This window comes from Mytilus edulis, chromosome 5 (assembly GCF_963676685.1).
Source record: "Mytilus edulis chromosome 5, xbMytEdul2.2, whole genome shotgun sequence".
In the NCBI taxonomy this organism is placed as follows: Eukaryota; Metazoa; Mollusca; class Bivalvia; order Mytilida; family Mytilidae; genus Mytilus; species Mytilus edulis.
The window spans coordinates 69,038,463-69,062,731 of NC_092348.1; the positions used below are offsets into that span (position 1 = coordinate 69,038,463).

At 32.4% G+C, this 24,269-nt stretch overlaps 1 protein-coding gene across 1 annotated transcript in view; it reads left to right on the top strand.

The window, feature by feature from the left end:
- Window positions 1–1,193: 1,193 nt before the first annotated feature.
- Window positions 1,194–24,269, top strand: part of LOC139525214 (uncharacterized) — a 198,820-nt gene continuing 175,744 nt past the window's right edge. The window contains exons 1-3 of the mRNA XM_071320404.1: window positions 1,194–1,694; window positions 2,008–2,255; window positions 2,921–4,068. Of these exons, the coding sequence (XP_071176505.1) occupies window positions 1,194–1,694; window positions 2,008–2,255; window positions 2,921–4,068 (1,897 nt within the window). The remainder of the gene's footprint in view (window positions 1,695–2,007; window positions 2,256–2,920; window positions 4,069–24,269) is intronic.

The following is a 24,269-nucleotide window of genomic DNA, read 5'->3' on the forward strand; positions in this document are numbered from 1 at the left end:
ACTTTATTTGAATAACACACAAGTAAATGTGAAATAATAATGAAAATTATGATGCATTCAAGTAAAATATACTTACCAAATTGCCGTTTCCGGTCAAAAATCACGTCAGTTTTAACAGAGCATATCTAGCTGGCGATTATTTTCTATGCAATAAACCGAAATGCCACTTGTAAGGCTATGCATATAACCGGACAATTTAACATTAGGTGAATGGGAAATGGTTTCGTGCAGGAGAAAAGTATGCAATTAACCGAATTATGCTATTAAGCGGTATGCAATTAAGTGGAATCGACTGTACATGTAATAAGATTAAAACAATCTGGGCTGTGCATATTATCAATTTATTTACTTATAATGCATCTCTCTGAATTTGATTTAAATAATTTGAATTCATATTTGATTCAAAGTACTTTTTTTTATATATATAATTCTATTTATTTTTGTTTTTGTGAACCCTGCTTAATTGTATATTTATTAAAGGGAGATAACTCAAAAAAAATAATTACAAATCAAAGGGAGATAACGAAAATCTTTTATTATTTTTACTTATCATGAATCTCTCAACTAAATATATATACTAATTAATACATTGTCTTTAGAAAACAACTATCTTTATATTGTAAATAATTAAATGCCATACTGTAAATGAAATTTTGTTGTACAAACATGACTTTGCAGGTATCTATGCCAAAGTGTCATCTTATTGTTGAATGTGTGTATGATTGTATAAACTATGATTGTGTATTGGTTTTTAAGTTAGAATTTATCTGCTCAAGTTTGAAATATTGTTTTGTTTTGTATGATAATGGATAATATTGTAACAGTGTTGTCTATGAATGTAAGGGGTCTTTTTTCTAATTCAAAAAAGAGAACAGATGTTTTTGATTGGGCGAAGGGCAAAAATGCTTCAGTAATTTGCTTTCAAGAAACCCATAGTAATAAAGATATTGAAAAAAAATGGGAAGAGGAATGGGGAAATACATGTTTTTTTCAGTCATCATAGTAACAAAAGTGCAGGTGTCAGTATTATGTTCAAATTAGGTCTTGATTTTGAAGTGCATAATTCTATTATTGATATAGATGGTCGTTATATTATCTTAGATTTATCCTTGTCAAGTCAACGCATTACTTTTGTTTGTTTGTATGTATTTAATACTGATGAACCTTCATTTTTTAATTACATATATAAGAAAATGGCATCATTTTCAAATACTAGCTTTTTATTATGTGGGGACTGGAATGTTGTACAAGATACAAACATAGACACTTACAATATTATTCATAATAGAAACCCAAACTCACGAAAAAAGATTGAAGAAATAGTAGAAAGTCTTGAGTTATTAGATCCTTGGCGGACCTGTTATCCAAACGATAGAAAATATACATGGCGTCAATGCTCACCCATAAAACAAAGTTGGCTTGATTTTTTTCTAGTCACAGAGGATCTGTTTTCACTCATGAAAAATACTAACATTATTCCTGGGTATAAGACAGATCATTCTGCTATAACTTTCACCTTTTCTGCCAGTTTAGCAAAGTGGGGAAAGGGATATTGGAAATTTAACTCCCAACTGTTGCGAGATTTAGACTATATCAAAAAAGTTAAAACATGTATAAATGAGAGTATTTTAGAATATTATGAATCAGGCAACATAGATGATCTGTTAAATGTTAAACTCTCATGCAATGATCAAGTATTTTTTGAGTTGATAAAAATGAAAATTAGATCTTTGTCTATTGGTTATACAGTATTCAAAAAGCTAGAGAGGAAAAAGCTGCAACACTTTTACTGGAAAATGACATTCAAAGTTTGGAAAATCATATGAACATATCTCCTGATGGTCAAATTCATGCAGCTTTAAACCGGAAAAAGTTAGAATTAGAAAATATAAGAGAAAGAAAAATTGAAGGTGTTTTTTTAAGATCCCACGCTAACTGGCAAGAGAATGGGGAAAAGTGTTCAGAGTTTTTTTGTAAATTGGAAAAGAAAAATTTTATTAAAAAAAGATAACTGAGCTCATAGATGAAAATGGAAAACATATATCAGATCAATCTAGAGTTTTACAAGAAGAAATGAATTTTTATAAAACATTATACTCAAGTAAAAATCTGGAATGTGATGATGATTCCTTTTTCAAGCACAATGTTAAACTCACAGAAGAAGAGAAGGATTTGTGTGAGGGTAATATTTCTTTTAAAGAATGTGCAGAATCTCTAAAATCTATGTCAAATGGAAAGAGTCCAGGCTCAGATGGGTATACTGTAGAATGTTACAAAGTCTTTTGGCAAGATATTGGACCTTTTCTTTTTAGATCATTATATTTTGGCTATGAAAATGGGGAATTTTCTAAATTTCAGTATCAAAGTGTCATTACGTGTATTCCAAAAGGAGATAAAGATAGACGTTATCTAGCTAATTGGCGCCCAATTAGCCTTATGAATTCTGACACCAAGATTGCTTCTGCCGTTATTGCTAATAGAATAAAACCTGTTTTAACATCTATTATCAGTGACTGACAGAAAGGCTTTATTAAAGATAGATTTATGGGTGAGAATACACGTCTATTGTATGATTTGATGCACTATTTGGAAAAGCATAACAAAACTGGTCTTTTACTACTAGTAGATTTCAAAAAGGCTTTTGACTCTATTGAATGGTCTTTTTTGAAAAAAACATTGAAGAGTTTCAATTTTGGGCCATCTATATGCAGATGGTTTGAAGTATTTTATTTGAAAGCATCAAGTTGTGTTATAAATAATGGCCATCTTTCAAGCTTCTTTAATTTGGAGAGAAGCTGTAGACAAGGTGACCCCCTCTCCCCTTATCTTTTTATTATAGGTGTTGAGTTACTTTCTATGAAAATAAGGTCAAACCCCAAAATAAGGGAACTTTTGTTCATGAAGATGAATCCCTTTTGAGTCAATATGCTGATGACACTTTCCTTGTTTTGGATGGAACTGAAACATCTTTGAGGGAGACTTTAAATTGTTTCGACTCATTCCAAAAAGTATCTGGGTTAAAAATTAATTCTTCTAAAACTAAAGCTGTGTGGGTTGGGAATAAAAAGTATTCAGATCTGATTCTCTGTCCTGATTTAAAACTTCAGTGGTGCTATTCAAACTTTAAACTTTTGGGAATTGAATTCTCTTTAGATCTTGATAGTATGCCAGAAATTAATTTCTCCAAAAAGATAAAGGAAGTGTCAGGCATTCTTAAGAGTTGGCAACATAGAAAATTAACCCTAATGGGAAAGAGTACTGTTATCAAGACTTTGGCACTTCCAAAATTAATTCACCTGTTGACTGCACTACCCAACTTGCCAGAATCAAAATTAAATGAGTTGAATACTTTATTCTTTCAATTCATATGGAATGGAAAACCTGATCGAATTAGACGAAGTACTTTAATCGGAGATATTCCACAAGGAGGTTTAAATATGATGAATATACATTATTTTAATATATACCTTAAAATTGGCTGGATAAAGAGGTTTTCATCCAATTTATATGGTAGTTGGCAATCATTATTATTAAAAAACCTTGAACAGTATGGTGGAGAAAGGGTATTGCATTTTCAAAAGGAGAAACTCAGAGAAATCTCTGATAGTCTTAGCAATCCTTTTTGGAAGGATGTATTTTTTAGCTTTGAGGTAGCAAGGCCTGCTACCAATATTTCTGTTCAAGATATTTTGTCATTAGATATTTTAAATTTTGCACCTTTAGTAGATTTTCCGTATTTTATTCAGTGGCATAGAAGGGGAGTGCAGTCTTTGTTTGACCTTATTAACTTAGAGACTAAGGACTTTTGTAATTTTGATCAGATAGGACCAAGACTTCAAACAAATAATTTTTTAAAGTATTATGGTCTCATTGCTAACATTCCAAAGTATATGAGAGAATATATTAAAGAAAAGATTGCTCATGTAAATTTGGAAACTTTTAACTGTATTGATATTTTTTTGGAAAGATTATTGTGTAACAAAAGGGCAAAGTTTGTATACAAAGATCTTGTTGACAGAAATGTGCAACTGCCAACAGAAAAGTTCTTACAATGGGAGGAATCACTAGGTATTGAAATTGCAAATTGGTCAGAATATTATGTTATTTTGAGAAAATCATGTAACGACACTTATTTAAGAACTTTTCAATATAAATTTTTACATAGAATAATTGCAACTAACACTTTCTTATATAAAGTTAAACTTAAAGATTCAAAGCTTTGTACTTTTTGTAAGGTTTCTGATGAAACCATGGAGCATTTATTCTATGAATGTCCAATAACACATTTTATATGGCAAACTTTTTCACAAAAACTGAAAAGATATTTTGTGAATTTTACATTATCTAAGAAGCACATTTTTCTTGGTCTTCAAAATGAGAGTTTACTGTTGAATTTGATTATTATTATTGCAAAGAACTATATATACAAATGTAAATTGTATGAAAAGAAACCAAGTATTATAGGGTTATTAGCAAAAATAAGAAAATATCAGGAAAATGAACATTATATAGCAAAGAAAAATGGTACCACACCTTATTTTCAAAAATTCTGGGCCCCATTAGATTACATTTTAACTGATTAGTCACCATTACTTTTGATTCAAATCATATAAAATAAAAAATGAAACTTACAGTTCATAAAGAGCAGATCTTTACAAAGATAACATTTTTCTTTGCAATACACAAGTTGATTTATGTTATGTTAATGCAAGTGCGAGAGTGTGTGTATGTGTGTGTGATTGTTTCTTTTCCACTTTTTATTATAATGTTAATATTTAAATAATATATATTCACATTAGAAGAAAAAAAAAAAAAGTGTTGTTACTTTGTAGCCGATCCATCGTCCAAGATGGCCACCAGCGGGGGACTTAGTTTAACATAGGACCCTATGGGAAATGCATACAAATGACTTCTCCTAGAGAACCACTGAATGGAATAAAACCAAACATGGCATGAATGTTCCTTATGAGATGCTGACCAAGTGTTGTTACTTTGTAGCCGATCCATCATCCAAGATGGCCGCCAGCGGGGGACTTAGTTTAACATTGGACCCTATGGGAAATGCATATAAATGACTTCTTTTAGAGAACCACTAAATGGAATGAAACCAAACATGGCATGAATGTTCCTTATGAGGTGCTGACCAAGTGTTGTTACTTTGTAGCCGATCCATCATCCAAGATGGCCGCCAGCGGGGGACTTAGTTTAACATAGGACCCTATGGGAAATGCATATAAATGACTTCTTCTAGAGAACCACTGAATGGAATAAAACCCAACATAGCATGAATGTTCCTTATGGGGTGCTGACCAAGTGTTATTACTTTGTAGCCGATCCATCATCCAAGATGGCCGCCAGCGAGGGACTTAGTTAAACATAGGACGCTATGGGAAATGCATTCAAATGACTTCTTCTAGAGAACCATTAAATGGAATGAAACCAAACATGGCATGAATGTTCCTTATGAGGTGCCAACCAAATGTTGTTACTTTGTAGCCAATCCATCATCCAGGATGGCTGCCAGCTGGGGACTTAGTTTAACATAGAACCCTATGGGAAATGCATACAAGTGACTTCTCCTAGAGAACCACTGAATGAAATGAAACCAACATGGCATGAATGTTCCTTATGAGGTGCTGACCAAGTGTTGTTACGTTGTAACCAATCCATCATCCAAGATGGCCGCCAGCAGGGGACTTAGTTTAACATAGGACCCTATGGGAAATGCATACAAATGACTTCTCCTAGAGAACCACTGAATGGAATAAAACCAAACATGGCATGAATGTTCCTTATGAGATGCTGACCAAGTGTTGTTACTTTGTAGCCAATCCATCATCCAAGATGGCCGCCAGCGGGGGACTTAGTTTAACATAGGACCCTATGGGAAATGCATACAAATGACTTCTTTTAGAGAACCACTGAATGGAATGAAACAAACATGGCATGAATGTTCCTTATGAGGTGCTGACCAAGTGTTGTTACTTTGTAGCCGATCCATCATCCAAGATAGCCGCCAGTAGGGGGACTTAGTTTAACATAGGACCCTATGGGAAATGCATATAAATGACTTCTTCTAGAGAACCACTGAATGGAATGAAACCAAACATAGCATGAATGTTCCTTATGGGGTGCTGACCAAGTGTTGTACTTTTGCAGCAGATCCATCATCCAAGATGGCCGCCAGCAGGGGACTTAGTTTATATAGGGCCATAAGGGAAATACATACAAATGTTTTCTTTTAGAGAACCACTGAATGGAATTAAACCAAACATAGCATGAATGTTCCTAATGAGATGCCGACCAAGTGTTGTTACTTTGTCGCCAATCCAACGTCCTAGATGGTCGCCATAGAGAGGACTTAGTTTAACATAGGACCCTACGGGAAATACATACAAATTTCTTCTTTTAGAGAACCACTGAATTGAATGAAACCAAACATAGCATAAAATGTTCCTTTCCTTATGAGGTTCTGGCCAAGTGTTGTTAATTTGTAGCCAAATTTTATCTTTTTTTTTATATGATTTCAAAAACGCAGGTAGAATCAGGTGAGTGTTACAGGCTCTTGAGAGCCTATAGCTATGTTTTATTATCAAAATGGATCTTTACTAGTGGAAAGACCTTCAATTTTCCTTCTGCCAAATTTTGAAATTTTTGTTTCGCATTATGTCGCTTAGATATTTTTTGTATAGTATCGTACAGTTTATACGCTTTTAAATTTCATCCTGCTAAGACGAAAAATTTTCTGTGTAAGAGTTATCTCCCTATTCACTGTTTATCATCAGAGTGCATCTCCTTCGTAACAAAAAATGATGTCGACAAAATTCTTATACAAATTGTTCGTTACATCCTCAGGAAAGTTTGGCTATTTGGATCGAAGCGATTTGATGAAATTTTATAGGAGTTATCTACCTTTACGGAATAAATTTGTTGGTATGTTTGTATTAACTCATAAACCGATAACCGTATAACCCTGGAATGTTTTTATTTGAGTCCCCTGGGTCCTAGCTTAGAAAATTAGGTCAAGGCCAAAGGTCAAGGTCATATTTTAGATTTTCATATGTCTTTTATTTCCCTATAACTCTTGAAAGGTTATAGATACAGAAAATTTAAGCAGTGAAAAATGCTAAGTACTTCAAGGGGCATCTTTGTTTCATTATGACTGTATTGGTTTTACCATTATGTAAGGGACATAACCCCCATTGATGGTTTATAAAAAGCCATTATTAGGCAAAATTCTTAAACAAAAGGTCCTTGGCCCATAGGGTCTTTTGCAATGACATTGTAGAGCAATGACCTTGACAAAGGTCACAAGGTCAAAGGTCAAGGTCATGTTCTAAGAGGCATTTTATGTGATTTTTGGCACTATTTAAGGAGTTTTATGTGTGTTTGAATTCCAACCAACCAACCAATCAATCAATCAATGCATGCATGTTTCTGTCTCGTGTGTTTAATCAAGATCTTTTTTGTTTCTTTTTCTGTTTAATCAATCAATCAATCAAACAAACAATCAATCAACCAACCAACCAGTACATGCAATTTTTTGTCTCATGTGTAATCAAGATCTTTTTTTCGCTATCCAACGTGTTTAATCAACCAACCAACCAACCAACCAATCAATCAATCAATCAATCAATCAATCAATCAATCAATCAATCAATCAATCAATCAATCAATCAATCAATCAATCAATCAATCAATCAATCAATCAATCAATCAATCAATCAATCAATCAATCAATCAATCAATCAATCAATCAATCAATCAATCAATCAATCAATCAATCAATCAATCAATCAATCAATCAATCAATCAATCAATCAATCAATCAATCAATCAATCAATCAATCAATCAATCAATCAATCAATCAATCAATCAATCAATCAATCAATCAATCAATCAATCAATCAAACATTGTATGTATGCTTCCGTTATGTGTGTTTAATACGGGGTCCAAGTTGTCATACCGATTTTTTGCTTGTTTCAAATATCTCTTCTGAAAAAAAGTCCACATGTACTCTGAAACTACAAGTCCAATCGACCTAAAAATTTGCAGCCAGCAGGGCATACATGTACTTAAGATTCATCAAAAAGCTTGGTGTAGATATCTCTAAAGACTTTTCCTGGAGAAAAGAAATGGCAATGCCTTAAAAATCGCTTGCTAGGTCTGTAAATCTTAGTAAAAACCTACAATAAAATGTCCGCTCCAAGAATGAAATACTAATCTGTGTTACAAACAGGTGCTGAAAATTGTACATTATCAGAAAATAATAATGTATTTTAAAGTTACACCGGGTCAATATGCACTGCCCGTGAACTGTGATCAAAATGTCAATTTCCTACATTGACAAAAGAAATTACATTGTGTACATTCAGTCTCTATACATGTTGTCTGTTCAACATCCCGACCTAAAAAGACTAAGTTTTCGTTATTATAAACCCAAGTCATGTGATGTCTCCTCAATCTGGCTCGTGCGCTGTACCTTAAATAAAATAAAAACTTTCCAAACTAAACATGAAACTTCTCTGGTAACAATAATATAGAACCCATACAGAAACAAACAAACGAACAAACAAACACACAAACCCCCCTCCCAATTCAATCAATTTCAAAGGGGGAAAGACCGCCTACAATTGCTTGTTAAAAGCAATTGATTTATATTGTAAAAAAACATTTTTAACCATTCTGTTCCGTTAAAATAAAAAAAAATCTCCCAAGACCCCCTTCCCCCCCCCCATTTTTTTTACCCTCCACTTACAACTGAATGTAGCTCGTGTGCTCTCTATCCTATCAAAGTAAAAAGTTTTTTACAAAAATCTTCTCTGAAACTACTGGGCCAAATTAAATCAAACTTGGCCACAATCATCATTTGGGTATCTAGTTTTAAAAATGTGTCCGGTGACCTGGCCAACCATCCAAGATGGCCGCCATGGCTAAAAATAGAACATGGGGGTAAAATGCAGTTTTTGGCTTATAACTCAAAAACCAAAGCATTTACAGCAAATCTGACAGGTGTAAAATTGTTTATCAGGTCAAGATCTATATGCCCTGAAATTTTCAAATGAATCAGACAACCCATTGTTGGGTTGCTGCCCCTGATTTAGTAATTTTAAGGAAATTTTGCTGTTTTTGGTTATTATCTTGAATATCATAATAGATAGAGATAAACTGTAAACAGCAATAATGTTCAGCAAAGTAAGATTTACAAATAAGTCAACATGACCAAAATGGTCAGTTGACCCTTTTAGGAGTAATTGCCCTTTATGTTAAATTTTTAACCATTTTTCAACCACAATCATCATTGGGGTTTCTTGTTTAAAAAATGTGTACTGTGACCCGGCCAACCACCCAAGACGGCCGCCATGGCTAAAAATAGAATATAGGGGTAAAATGCAGTTTTTGGCTTATAACTCAAAAACCAAAGTATTTACAGCAAATCTGACAGGTGTAAAATTGTTTATCAGGTCAAGATCTATCTGCCCTGAAATTTTTAGATGAATTGGACAACCCATTGTTGGGTTGCTGCCCCTGATTTAGTAATTTTAGGGAAATTTTGCTGTTTTGGGTGATTATCTTGAATATTATAATAGATAGAGATAAAATGTAAACAGCAATAATGTTCAGAAAAGTAAGATTCACAAATAAGACTATCAACATAATATCAATGATTAGTAAAGAAGGCAAGACATTTAAGCGTGTGCACTCTTGTTTTTCTATACTATTTGCATGTTTATCAATAAAAAATTGATTATTGGCAACTATAAGAAAAAATAGCCTCTAAAATAAGAGTAGGTATTTGAAATAAGAGACAGGGAGAGGTGAAAAATTTGGAAAAGGAGGGTGATTTTACTCATATTAAATTTTAGAAATTAAAAGAAAACTTATTCAAACGTTTTTGTCGAGGTTATAAAATATCCAACATCAGTGTGTATTGCACAAACACAAAAAACGGGGGTAATTTTTGAATTTGAATATAAACAGGGTTTGACTCTAACATTAGAGGTGATGTAGTCCACAGGACTACTAAGAAAAAAAAATCTGTAGTCCTGGTAGTCCACCTCTATCACTGGTGAGGGCTGCAACGCAGCCCGAGACCAGCTAGGGGGGTTTTGGGGCATGCCCCCCAAGAATTGTTTTGAAAATAAGATGCAATTTCCTGCCAATTGAGCACCTCAATAGCACTCAAATGTTCATTTGAGTTTTGAAATTATTTTTTTTTTTTTTCAGATAAATTAAAGTTGACATTCAATGAATAAATTTTATTACTCCTGAACTTTTCCTGTCAGAAAATTTTGAAAAATAAAATGCAAAATCTGCAATCTGAGAAAATTTCTAAGGCCTTGGTAGGTGGAGTTATTTGACCTTTTATTCCAGGATTATTTAGAAAAAAAGGATAAAAATAAGTCAATTGTTTTAAGTTTTCATTAATTCTCTAAACAGTTTATAAGAATTTTTTTGAAGTGATACAATTTCTTTGTTTGTGTACTAGAGTTCAATTTCATCATCACTGTTGAAAGCACTTCAGTGGATATGTTGCTGAAACAAAATGCCTTTAATAGCAATTTGAATGACATGCATATGTTTTTATGCCCCACCTACGATAGTAGACGGGCATTATGTTTTCTGGTCTGTGCCTCCGTTCGTCCGTTCGTCCGTTCGTTCGTTGGTCTGTTCGTCCATTCGTTCGTCCCGCTTCAGGTTAAAGTTTTTGCTCTAGGTAGTTTTTGATGAAGTTGAAGTCCAATCAATTTGAAACTTAGTACACATGTTAACTATGATATGATCTTTCTAATTTTAATGTCAAATTAAAGTATTGACCACAATTTCATGGTCCACTGAACCAAGAAAAATATAGTGTGAAGCTCAGGTTAGAGTTTTTGGTCAAGGTAGTTTTTGATGAAGTTGAAGTCCAATCAACTTGAAACTTGGTACACATCCCTACTGAAAATGGTAAGTGGAATTCCACTGGAATCCCATACAAATCTCACATGGGAATTCCACTGGACAACCAGTGAATTCCACTTGACAATTTTGTCGGGATTTTTCGAAGATTCCAATGGGAATTCCAGTGGAATCCCAGTGATATTTTTGAATTCACACTGGGATTCAATAAAATTCCTGTGGAATTTCTGGGCATTTTCCACTGGGATTTTAATAAATTCCAGTGGGATTTCCTTGTGATTTCCACTGGGATCTCAGTGAATTCTGATCGTATATCTTGGCAATTTCCACTGAGATTTCAAGGGAATCCCAATGAGATTTCAATAAATTACAGTGGGATATAATTAAATTTCAGTGGGATTTTCATGCAACCCTGTGAAATTTTTAGTCATATTTTAAGGTCTTTTCAGTGTTCTTCAAAGTATTATCACAAGTTCCTGAATTTCTTTCATGCATAACTGATTTGCTCTGTAACATCATCATTAAGCTGAACATCCTGCATAGATCTGTTGTGTTTTATGCACTAAGCAGTAACATAATCTGAAAAAAATGAGGAAATAAATTAAAATTATGATGCCTTATTGGTTTAACTAAAAGGAATTTGACAAATTGGTCTATGCTATAAAGGTAAATTGTGAGCTGCCTAAGAAGGTGGGGTTTTCCTTCATTTTGACATATTGACCTGAATTTACTATTTTTACCATATTATTCAATAATACAACAGAAACATTTAAAACTTGAAATTATAAGATTAAACTATGAAAAATAAGATGTAAGCATAATTATATGTTAAGAAAAAAATCCTTCTAAAATCAAGGGCAGATAATTATAATGAATTTACTATTGACCCATTTTGGGGATTTTCTCAATAAAATATAAGACCTGTGGGCTTTGACCCCCGTTTTCAATTTGCTAATTTCAAAGGTATATACAATGTATCATGTTTATATCTAAAAAAAATACAAATGGTTTTACAACTTTTGATTTTTTTTAAAGTGTTTTGAAAGTCCAATATGTGCAAAAAATACTTAAAAAGCATTCATAAGGATTTCTTTTAATAAAACTACTCACTCAAAGTCTTATTGAATGTGTCCATTCTTCAGTCCTATATCAGAAAACAATTTTCCTTTGTTTCACCAGTTCTGAAATGTAAAAAGAACTGTCTCATTACAATTAAACTAAATAATTATTACATATTCTGTGCATGAAGTGTATAGGTTATTCTTTACTTTGATTAGTATAGGTCTTTTATTTTACTCTAACATCATGATAGGTCCATATTTACATGTATGTCTTGCCATTTTTAAAATCTTCAATTTGATCCATAATCATGATAATTGAGTACATATGTACTTAAGTTTTAAAAGATAATACATTTTGCTTTTTTTGGAATAGAGTCTCTATATACATGATATATATTTAATTATTACAGTCATACTACAGATCTCCAATTTTGCAAAAAGTACTTGCTATTGAATAATATTTATTAAAAGAGATTGTCTTAAAGATATAAGTCTTGTGACATACTGTGACAATCCCATAGAAATTATGTATATGCAAAACATGCATGGTCTTATAGTTATTTTCTTGATCCTACATGGTACTTATATATGTCACAATTTATTTGAAGGAAATGACAGTTTCATAATTTTCAAAAAAGGTTGAAATACTTATTCATAATTTGTACTTACCAGATAATCTAATCCAAAATATATGAAAAAAATCAATCTTCACAAATCCAATTGTCATGTCATCAGAATAAAACATCTGCACTTTTTATACGACCGCAAATTTTGAAAAAAATTTCGTCGTATATTGCTATCACGTTGGCGTCGTCGACTGCGTCGTCGTCGTCGTTGTCGTCGTCGTCGGCGTCCAAATACTTTTAGTTTTCGCACTCTAACTTTAGTAAAAGTGAATAGAAATCTATGAAATTTTAACACAAGGTATATGACCATAAAAGGAAGGTTGGTATTGATTTTGGGAGTTTTGGTCCCAACAGTTTAGGAATTAGGGGCCAACAAGGGCCCAAATAAGCATTTTCTTGGTTTTCGCACTATAACTTTAGATTAAATTTATAGAAATCTATGAAATTTTGACACAAGGTTTATGACAACAAAAGAAAGGTTGGGATTGATTTTGGGAGTTTTGGTTTCAACAGTTTAGGAATTAGGGGCCAAAAAAGGGCCCAAATAAGCATTATTCTTGGTTTTCGCACAATAACTTTAGTTTAAGTAAATAGAAATCAATGAAATTTAAACACAATGTTTATGACCACCAAAGGGAGATTGTCATTGATTTTGGGAGTTAAGGTCCCAACAGTTTAGGAATTAGGGGCCAAAAAGGGACCCAAATAAGCATTTTTCTTGGTTTTCGCACCATAACGTTAGTATAAGTAAATAGAAATCTATGAAATTGAAACACAAGGTTTATGACCATAAAAGGAAGGTTGGTATTGATTTTGGGAGTTTTGGTCCCAACAGTTTAGGAAAAAGGGGCCCAAAGGGTCCAAAATTAAACTTTGTTTGATTTCATCAAAATTGAATAATTGGGGTTCTTTGATATGCCGATTCTAACTGTGTATGTAGATTCTTAACTTTTGGTCATGTTTTCAATTTGGTCTACATTAAGGTCCAAAGGGTCCAAAATTAAACTTAGTTTGATTTTGACAAAAAATGAATCGGTTGGGTTCTTTGATATGTTGAATCTAAAAATGTACTTAGATTCTTGATTATTGGCCCAGTTTTCAAGTTGGTCCAAATCTGGGTCAAAAATTAAACTTTATTTGATTTCATCAAAAATTGAATAAATGGGGTTCTTTGATATGCCAAATCTAACTGTGTATGTAGATTCTTCATTTTTGGTCCCGTTTTCAAATTGGCCTACATTAAGGTCCAAAGGGTCCATAATTAAACTAAGTTTGATTTCAACAAAAATTAAATTCTTGGGCCTCTTTGATATGCTGAATCTAAACATGTACTTAGATTTTTGATTATGGGCCTTGTTTTCAAGTTGGTCCAAATCAGGATCTAAAATTATTATATTAAGTATTGTGCAATAGCAAGTCTTTTCAATTGCACAGTATTGTGCAATGGCAAGAAATATCTAATTTCACAATATTGTGAAATAGCAAATGTTTTTTTTAATTAGAGTTATCTTTCTTTGTCCAGAATAGTAAGCAAGAAATATCTTATTGCAAGAATTTTTTTTAATTGGAGTTATCTTTCTTTGTCCAGAATCAACTTAAATCTTTGTTATATACAATATACAATGTATATTCACTTTTTACTACCAACTGATAAATTTAAATAATCTTTACCATTCAGTGATAACAAGCATTTTTTTTTACATCTAAATATTTTATGATGTATTTAAATAAGTAGTTATTGTTGCAAACTCCATTAGAATATTTTAATTGAGATTAGTTTCGGAATAAGGGAAAGGGGGATGTGATTAAAAAATTGGGTTCAATTTTTCTCATTTGAAATTTCATAAATAAAAAGAAAATTTCTTCAAACATTATTTGAGAGGATTAATATTCAACAGCATAGTGAATTGCTCTAAGAGAAAACAAAAATTTTAAGTTCATTAGAACACATTCATTCTGTGTCAGAAACCTATGCTGTGTCAACTATTTTATCACAATCCAAATTTAGAGCTGAATCCAGCTTGAATGTTGTGTCCATACTTGCCCAAACCGTTCAGGGTTCAACCTCTGCGGTCGTATAAAACCCTGCGGAACATCTGGTTAATGTTTATAGAATACTTTGGCTCTTTTTAGTCCACAACTCTACATCCATGGTAAAATTCATATTTTGGTCAAGATGAACAAGACATCTTTTCTTGTAATGTCTGCAAGTTCAAATTTTGAATCTGACCAGTGTTGGGGTACTTAAGGGAGTTGTTTGATTCCTTGAAATATTTTCCTAATCATACTATTAATTACCTAAATCTTAAATATTTGATATATATAATAATAAATAAATAATATTTACCAACTTTTATCTATTATTTTTAATATTTTGAACTGTAGAAATTTAAGAGAAATGTACAAAGACATGTGGTCTCCTTCATTGGGCCCCAACTCTTGAGTATGTACATATCATTTCCTGTCCATTTCATAGAGGCAAACTTAAAACAGATGGGCACATAACATTTCTATCAGTAATTGATAAGAAAGAGACTGCTTGGAAATAATATGTGTGTATTATAATGATTAATACTTTACTTAATATAGAGATACACTAATAATTAATTGTTCTTGAAAATAAATTAATTTTAACCTGCAATTCTTTGTTTGGAAAATTCAAAAATAAATTATTGTCTTAAATATATACTGTTATAGTGAAATAAGTATATATATTCTAGTCACTTTATATATGTTTAAATGTATATAAATAGCAACACATAAAATAAAGTTACAAATTACCTAACAATGCTATCACTATACAAATTTAACATATTCTTAAATATTGAGGGTTTTCAAACAATTTATAAATTGCCTTGAATATAACTTAACTTAATAACTGCTGGAATGTATATCTTTCATGTCCATCCTCATTAAGTTATCAGCTAAAAATTTTATAATGAAAATTCTACAAGTCCAACATCCCACTGAAATTATATATCTATTAAATACACATGTTCAAATTTCAGTGGGATAATTTAGAATGACAAAGTACAAATTTCCACTGGAAAATATAGGAATAATACAGTGGAAATACCACTGAGATCCCATTGGGATAAACTTTCCATTGGGATTCCACTGACACTCTGAAACATTCCAGTGGGATTCCACTGGATTTTGTTTTTCCACTGGGATTCCAGTGAATCCCAAGTACATTTGCAGTGGGGATGGTAACTATGATATGATCTTTCTAATTTTAATGCCAAATTAAAGTATTGACCCCAATTTCACGGTCCAGTGAACATGTAAAATGATAGTGCGAGTGGGGCATCCGTGTACTATGGACACATTCTTGTTTTTTTATAAGAAAGCCACCAAAAAATATTGTTGCCTTTTTAGCTCACCTGGCCTAAAAGGCCAATGAGCTTTTCTCATCACTTGGCGTCCGGCGTCCCACGTCCGTCGTCTGTCGTCTGACGTCCTGTGTCGTTAACTTTTACAAAAATCTTCTTCTCTGAAACTACTGGGCCAAATTAAACCAAACTTGGCCACAATCATTGATGTATTTAGTTTAAAATTTGTGTTTTTTGACCCGGCCAACCAACCAAGATGGCCGCCATGAATAAAAATAGAACATAGGGGTAAAATGCAGTTTTTGGATTATAACTCAAAAACCAAAACATTTAGAGCAAATCTGACATGGAGTAAAATTGTTTATCAGATGAATCAGACATTCCATTGTTGGGTTGCTGCCCCTAAATTGGTAATTTTAAGGAAATTTTACTGTTTTTGGATATTATCTTGAATATAATAATAGATGGAGATAAACTATAAACAGCAGTAATGTTAAGCAAAGTAAGATTTACAAATAAGTCAACATGACCAAAATGGTCAGTTGACCCCTTTAGGAGTTATTGCCCTTTATAGTCAATTTTTAACCATTTTTCGTAAATCTCCATGATCTTTTACAAAAATCTTCTCCTCTGAAACTACTGGGCCAAATTAATCCAAACTTGGCCGCAATCATCATTGATGTATCTATTTAAAAATGACCCAGCCAACCAACCAAGATGGCCGCCACGGCTAAAAATAGAACATGTAGGTTAAATGCAGTTTTTGGTTATTACTCAAAAACCAAAGCATTTAGAGCAAATCTGACAAGGGGTTAAATTGTTTATCTGGTCAAGATCTATCTGCCCTGAAATTTTAGGGTGAATGGAACAACCCGTTGTTGGGTTGCTGCCCCTGAATTGGTAATGTTAAGGAAATAAACTGTAAACAGCAAAAATGTTCAGCAAAGTAAGATTTACAAATAAGTCAACAGGACCAAAATGGTCAGTTGACCCCTTTTGGAGTTATTGCCCTTTATAGTCAATTTTTAACCATTTTTCTTAAATCTTAGTTTAACTTTTACAAAAATCTTCTCCTCTGAAACTACCGGGCCAAATTTTACCAAACATAGCCAGAATCATCAATATGCTATCTAGTTTAAAACTTGTGTTTTGTGACCGGGTCAAACCAACAAAAATTGCCGCTACGGCTAAAAATTAAACATAGGTTTAAAATGCAGTTTTTGGCTTATAACTAAAAAACCAAAGCATTTAGAGCAAATCTGACAAGGGGTAAAAATGTTTATCTAGTCAGGATCTATCAGCCCTGAAATTTTTAGATGAATCGGACAACTCGTTGTTAGGTTGCTGCCCCTAAATTTGTAATTTTAAGGAAATTTTGCTGTTTTGGGTTATTATCTTGAATATTATTATAGACAGAGATAAACTGTAAACAGCAATGATGTACAGCAATTTAAGACTCAAAAATAAGTCAAAATGACCAAAATGGTCAATTGACGCCCTAAGAAGTTATTGTCCTTTATAATCAATTTTTAACAATATTCATAAAATTTGTAAATTTTTACTAACATTTTCCACTGAAACTACACGGACAAGTTCATTATAGATAGAGATAATTGTAAGTAGCAAGAATATTCAGTAAAGTAAGATGTACAAACACATCACAATAACCTAAACAATTTTGTCATGAACTGTCTGCTTCCTTTGTTTAATTCACATATACCAAGGTGAGCGACACAGGCTCTTTAGAGTCTCTAGTTTTTTTAAACTACCTCTTCCTGTTTCTTTTTTGGGGGGGGGGAGGTAAATATTTTTTTTATCCAAATTTGGGAAGTATTTTTTGATACGACCGCAAAATTTGAAATTTTTTTGTCGTATATTGCTATCACGTTGTCCTCGTCATTGTCGTCATCGTCGTCTTCGTCGTCTGAATACTTTTAGTTTTCGCACTCTGACTTAAGTAAAAGTAAATAGAAATCTATGAAATTTTAACACAAGGTTTATGACCACAAAAGAAAGCTTGGGATTGATTTTGGGAGTTTTTATCCCAATATTTTAGGAATTAGGGGCCAAAAACGGCCCAAATAAGCATTTTCTTGTTTTTCGCACAGTAACTTTAGTAAAAATTAATAGAAATCTATGAAATTTTGACACAAGTTTTATGACCACTAAAAAAAGGTTGGGTTTGATTTTGGGAGTTTTGGTTCTAACAGTTTAGGAATAAGGGACCAAAAAGGGGTCCAAATAAGCATTTTTCTTGTTTTTTACACCATAACTTTAGTAGTAGTAAGAAGAAATCTATGAAATTTAAACACTAGGTTTATGACCACATAAGGAAGGTTAGTATTGATTTTGGGAGCTTTGGTCCTAACAGTTTAGGAATTAGGGGCCAAAAAGGGGTCCAAATAAGCCTTTTTCTTGGTTTTTGCACCATAACTTTAGTATAAGTAAATAGAAATCTATGAATTTAAACATAAGGTTTATGACCATAAAAGGAAGGTTGGTATTGATTTTTGGAGTTTTTAGTCCTAACAGTTTAGGAATAAGGGGCCCAAAGGGTCCAAAATTAAACTTTGTTTGATTTCATCAAAAATTGAATAATTGGGGTTCTTTGATATGCCGAATCTAACTGTGTATGTAGATTCTTAATTTTTGGTCCTGTTTTCAAATTGGTCTACATTAAGGTCCAAAGGGTCCAAAATTATACTTAGTTTGATTTTGACAAAAATTGAATCCTTGGGGTTCTTTGGTATACTGAATCTAAAAATGTACTTATATTTTTGATTATTGGCCCAGTTTTCAAGTTGGTCAAAAGCCGGGTCCAAAATTAAACTTTGTTTAATTTCATCAAAAATTGAATAAATGGGGTTCTTTGATATGCCAAATCTAACTGTGTATGTAGATTCTTAATTGTTGGTCCTGTTTTAAAATTTGTCTACAGTTAAGTCCAAAGGGTCCAAAATTAAACTTAGTTTGATATTAACAAAAATTGATTTCTTGGGGTTCTTTGATATTCCGATTCCAAACATGTACTTAGATTTTTGATAATTGGCCCAGTTTTCAAGTTGGTCCAAATCAGGATCTAAAATTATTATATTAAGTATTGTGCAATAGCAAGAAATTTTCATTGCACAGTATTGCGCTATAGCAAAAAATCTTCAATTGCACAGTATTGTGCAATAGCAAGTCTTTTCAATTTCACAGTATTGCGCAATAGCAAAAAATATCTTATTGCACAATATTGTGCAATAGCAAGATTTTTTTTATTAGAGTTATCTTTCTTTGTCCAGAATAGTTTGCAAGAAATATCTGATTGCACACTATTGTGCAATAGCAAGATTTTCTTTAATTTGAGTTTTCTTTCTTTGTCTAGAATCAACTTAAATCTTTGTTATATACAATATACAATGTATATTCACTTTTTACTACCAACTGATAAATCAAAACAATCTTTACCATTCAGTGATAACAAGCAGTTTTTTTACATCTTAATATTTCATGAAGTATTAAAATGAGTAGTGATTGTTGCAAACTCTATTAGAAATTTTAATTGAGATCAGTTTTGGAATAAGGGAAAGGGAGATGTGAAAAAAAAAAATTGGGGGGGGGGGGGGGGGGGGTCAATTTTTTTCATTTGAAATTTCATAAATAAAAAGAAAATTTCATCAAACATTTTTTTGAGATGATTAATATTCAACAGCATAGTGAATTGCTCTAAGAGAAAAACAAAAATTCTAAGTTCATTAGAACTTATTCATTCTGTGTCAGAAACCTATGCTGTGTTCAGATTGAAATAAACAATTAATTTCCCCATAGGTGACAATGGTAGCCTTTTTCGAGATACAGACTTTAGAAAGTTGATTTTTTCAACGAAACTTTGCTAGAATCAAAGAAAAGTTATTAGGACAATATTTTTTGGTCCAAAAAATATAGATTCGCGTTGCTTTTCTTAGCGTATTTTGTACTTATCTCCCATGCCTATCAATTTTGCCTATAAAATTAAATGTCTTGTCCTAGCGTTGAAAAGTCATCTCAGTGCCTTTAGGGCTAAGGAATAATTTTTATTTTGCCTTTTGTATAAAGCAGAGTGCACGAAGTCTCTAATAATAAAAAATAACGTGTGCACATATCGACCAATCAGGATTCGCCATACTCTTAATTCTTAATACCATGTTATGCTCATAAAATTCAGAGCTCCAGATAAGAATTCACAAATTGGGGTTTTTACCCACCATTTTCTTATATAATTGGGTGATAAAGTTTTTTAATTGCATTATCAATTTCAATTCACCCGTCAGGTCAATATCAAATTGGGTTTTTCACCACCAAGCTCCTTAATGTATTGGTTTTTTTCATCGACACAATATTAAAATATTTAGGCAATATCAACCCCAATTTTTTTCCCCATCTATATGTTTCTTTCTTTGTTTAGCCGTTTTTTTATTTGGTTTAGGGTTATGGTGAGGGTTATTTGCCAGCTGTTTTATCTGGTTTATTCACTGAGGAGCAATTGTAGGTTTAAATTGTGTCCCGTTTCAAACTTTTTGCCAGTTTTGTATTTTTTCACAGAAACGGATATGTGTATTCACAGGCACTCGTCTTATACCTTTATATAATAAATTCTGAGACCAGTGCCTGTATGCATGGTGTGTGTATTCATATCAATTCTAACCGTAAAATGAATAAAAAATAGTATATAAACTCTTATACTTGAATGATTTTGTTTTATTCAATTTACATAAATCTGGGTTTAGTTGACTTTTATTTAGAACTTTTGGTTTCTGATGCTTTATCATTTCATAATTGATTTGGCCTTTCACTTTTTCCAACTGATTTCGTTTTTGATGAAACTCTGTGTTTATAAGCGATGTTCTCGTTATGGTTCGCACAGTCACACGCCCGTACGTTCGATGGACGTTTCCTTAAAACACTGGCTGAGTCTTGTTATCATCAGCTTTTCAAAAGAAGCCGAAAACATGCTTCTATTCAATATTTTTACCGGACATATTTAGAACTTTTGGTTTCTGATGCTTTATCATTTCATAATTGATTTGGCCTTTCACTTTTTCCAACTGATTTCGTTTTTGATGAAACTCTGTGTTTATAAGCGATGTTCTCGTTATGGTTCGCACAGTCACACGCCCGTGCGTTCGATGGACGTTTCCTTAAAACACTGGCTGAGTCTTGTTATCATCATAACTTTCCCTCAGCTTTTCAAAAGAAGCCGAAAACATGCTTCTATTCAATATTTTTACCGGACACTTTCGTTTTAATTCAATGTATGTTATGATAAATCCCGAGCAATGCGAAAATAATATGACACACTCTAATTGGATAAACGCCGAGAAGATCGAAATGTTAACAAAAACACGTGTACCTATTGAGCAACGGAAAACTCAAACAGGGACCTATTTCAGTTACTTGATGCAGTGATCTATTTTTAGAACGACAGGAAATTTCCAATTATAAATATTATAAAAATAGTTTATGCGACGACTGTAAACAGATAAGGGTAAATAACGCAAATGGTAGCCAATAAAAGGGTTGAGAACTCATGGTTTTGGCATATTAATGGGTTTTCCGTTGAATTAATTGGGTTGTTGAACCCTTCAATGGACAATTGCATTGGGTTTTCTATTATTTGTATTGCGTGATCACGCAAATACGCAGCTTATCTGGAGCTCTGTAATATGGCTGCGCCCATAAAATCTAATGGTGTATTGTAACCTACAAACTGTTACACTGTGATGATTCTGATCAGAAATCTGGATCTCAAAAGTGCTTTCATAATATCAATATTATATTTCTGTTCTTCCAAATGCCATCACTGTTTTTATACGACCGCAAAATTTGAAAATTTTTTCGTCGTATATTGCTATCACGTTGGCGTCGTCGTCTGCGTTGTCGTCGTCGTCGTCGTCGTCCGAATACTTTTAGTTTTCGCACTCTAACTTTAGTAAAAGTGAATAGAAATCTATGAAATTTTAAAACAAGGTTAAGGACCACAAAAGGAAGGTTGGGATTGATTTTGGGAGTTTTGATCTCAACATTTTAGGAATTAAGGGCCAAAAAGGGCCCTAATAAGCATTATCTTGGTTTTTGCACAATAACTTTAGTTTAAGTAAATAGAAATCAATGAAATTTAAACACAAGCCGTATGACCACTAAAGGAAGGTTGGTATTGATTTGGGGAGTTTTGGTCCCAACAGTTTAGGAATAAGGGGCCCAAAGGGTCCAAAATTAAATTTTGTTTGATTTCATCAAAAATTTAATAATTGGGGTTCTTTGAAATGCCGAATCTAACTGTGTATGTAGATTCTTAATTTTTGGTCCTGTTTTCAAATTGGTCTACATTAAAAACTTAGTTTGATTTTGACAAAAATTGAATCCTTGGGGTTCTTTGATATGCTGAATCTAAAAATGTACTCGGATTTTTTATTATTCGCCCAGTTTTCAAGTTGGTCCAAATCGGGGTCTAAAATTAAACTTTGTTTGATTTCATCAAAAATTGAGTAAATGGGGTTCTTTGAAATGCCAAATCTAACTGTGTATGTAGATTCTTAATTTTTGGTCTTGTTTTCAAATTGGTCTACATTAAAGTACAAAGGGTCCAAAATTGAACTTAGTTTGATTTTAACAAAAATTGAATTCTAGTGGTTCTTTGATATGCTGAATCCAAACATGTACTTATATTTTTGATTATGGGCTTTGTTTTCAAGTTGGTCCAAATCAGGATCCAAAATTATTATATTAAGTATTTTGCAATAGCAAGAAATTTTCAATTGCACAGAACTCAGCAATATCAAGAAATCTTCAATTGCACAGTATTGTGCAATAGCAAGAAATTTTCAATTGCACAGTATTGCGCAATATTAAGAAATCTTCAATTGCACAGTATTGTGCAATAGCAAGTATTTTCAATTGCACAGTATTGCGCAATAGCAAGAAATATCTAATTGCACAATATTGTGCAATAGCAATGAAATTTCAATTGGAGTTATCTTTCTTTGTCCAGAATAGTAGTTGAATCAACTTAAATCATTGTTTTATACAATATACAATGTATATTCACTTTTACTACCAACTGTTAAATTAAAACAATCTTTAGGTGTAATACCACCATTGATTTTCCCCTATTAGTCTTTGTTAAATTTGTACTTTTCAAAAAATTGTGCAGAATTTATTTTTGTTTCAAATAAAGAAATACTTGGCATGAGTAAAGTTTTATCCTGTCCAGTTCTATAGAAAAAGTTTCACATAACACTTCATTGCATATAAGAAAATAACCATCATTGGAAGTTAACCAATCAAATTGTTCCCCTTATTCTATCTGTGTACAAGGTTTAGTCACCATGTAACCTCAAGATTACAAAATACCTATAGAAATCACAAATAAAAAATAATGGTGTTTTGAAATACACAAGACATATGTTTATGACACAGAAATAGTTTTACTGCAATAAAATGTAGGATTAATTACCTACAACGGTCAAATTCAAGGGATTTTTTTTTTAGACCTACTTTCGTATGCAACCGGATGTGACGTACCATGATTTGGTGGTATTTCACCTTTACCATTCAGTGATAACAAGCACTTTTTTTACATTATAATATTTTATGATGTATTTAAATGAGTATTTATTGTTGCAAACTCCATTAGAAATTGGAATTGACATTGGTTTTGGAATAAAGGAAAGGGGGATGTGAAAAAAAAAATTGGGGGGAGGGGGTCAATATTTCTAATTTGAAATTTCATAAATAAAAAGAAAATTTCTTCAAACATTTTTTTGAGAGGATTAATATTCAACAGCATAGTGAAATGCTCAAAGGCAAAACAAAAATTTTAAGTTCATTAGAACACATTCATTCTGTGTCAGAAACCTATGCTTTGTCAACTATTTAATCACAATCTAAATTTAGAGCTGAATCCAGCTTGAATGTTGTGTCCATACTTGCCCCAACCGTTCAGGGTTCAACCTCTGCGGTCGTATAAAGCTGCCCCCTGTGGAGCATCTGGTTGAAAAATGTAAACATTATTGGAAGGACTTTTATGCCAATTTTTAGCATTGAAATAGCCAGACCATATACAAATTTCCAGGTGGTCCACAGGACTACTGGCCCAAGACCACAATTGATAGTTCCTTTTAATTAGAGTGTATTTTTCCTTAATTTTTTTCTTTCCCTTCCTCACTCATTCCTTAGTTAGCAAAAAGTAAAATCACAAAAATACTGAACTCAGAGGAAAATCAATACGGAAAGTCCATAATCACATAACAAAACGCAACAAAAACGAATAGACAAGAACTGTCATATTCCTGACTTGGTACAGGCATTTTCAAATGTAGAAAA